The 596-nt window shown below is 61.6% G+C and overlaps 1 protein-coding gene across 2 annotated transcripts in view; it reads left to right on the top strand.

Annotated features, from left to right (window-relative positions):
* SLC22A18 (solute carrier family 22 member 18) overlaps window positions 1–256 on the top strand; it is a 24,870-nt gene extending 24,614 nt beyond the window's left edge. For both annotated transcript variants that reach the window (XM_023537369.1, XM_023537368.1), the window contains one exon: window positions 19–256. In XM_023537369.1, coding sequence (XP_023393137.1) covers window positions 19–209 — 191 coding nt within the window. In that variant the 3' untranslated portion in view covers window positions 210–256. The remainder of the gene's footprint in view (window positions 1–18) is intronic.
* Window positions 257–596: the final 340 nt, after the last annotated feature.

The following is a 596-nucleotide window of genomic DNA, read 5'->3' as shown; positions in this document are numbered from 1 at the left end:
CCCCCCCAACACACACAGGGACCATGCTGGGCCTCTGCGCCTCTGTGCAGCCGCTGACCCGCACCATCGGGCCCACCTTGGGTGGCCTCCTGTACCGCAGATTTGGCGTCCCCGCCTTCGGCCACGTGCAGTTCGCCGTCAACTTCCTTGTCCTCCTGGTCCTGTGGAGGCAACCGATACTCCTCCAGGAGGTGAACAAAGCCAGGTGACCTTGGCTCCTGAGCACAGACTGGCAATAAATCCCCTTGGGACCGCTTCCGGCTTGATTTCTGCAGGCCTGCCTGCATCTCGTTTGGGGGGAGGCCTGGGACTGAGAGATGGAGCCTGGAATGCCGGAGGGCTTCCTGGAGGAGGGGCCTGCAGCTGGGTCCCAGGGTTCCGGGAGGGCAACATCACCCAAGTGCCTCCTGCGCCCTGGAGTCTGTCACCACGTCCAATGAGAAGTACCCTCTCCGCCTCCCCTGAGCACCCCGCCCCCACGCCTCAGCCTCATTAGTCCTGAGCTGTATCTGCTGTCAGAGGAAATGGGTTGTTTGAAAAGATAAGGAAGGTAAGGCTCGGAAAACTTAGGAAAGGGAAGGGCAGGGCGCTGACAC

Source organism: Pteropus vampyrus, unplaced genomic scaffold (genome assembly GCF_000151845.1).
Source record: "Pteropus vampyrus isolate Shadow unplaced genomic scaffold, Pvam_2.0 Scaffold187, whole genome shotgun sequence".
Taxonomy (NCBI): domain Eukaryota; kingdom Metazoa; phylum Chordata; class Mammalia; order Chiroptera; family Pteropodidae; genus Pteropus; species Pteropus vampyrus.
Note: the sequence above shows the minus strand (reverse complement) of the source record. Positions and strands in the feature narration are given on the sequence as shown.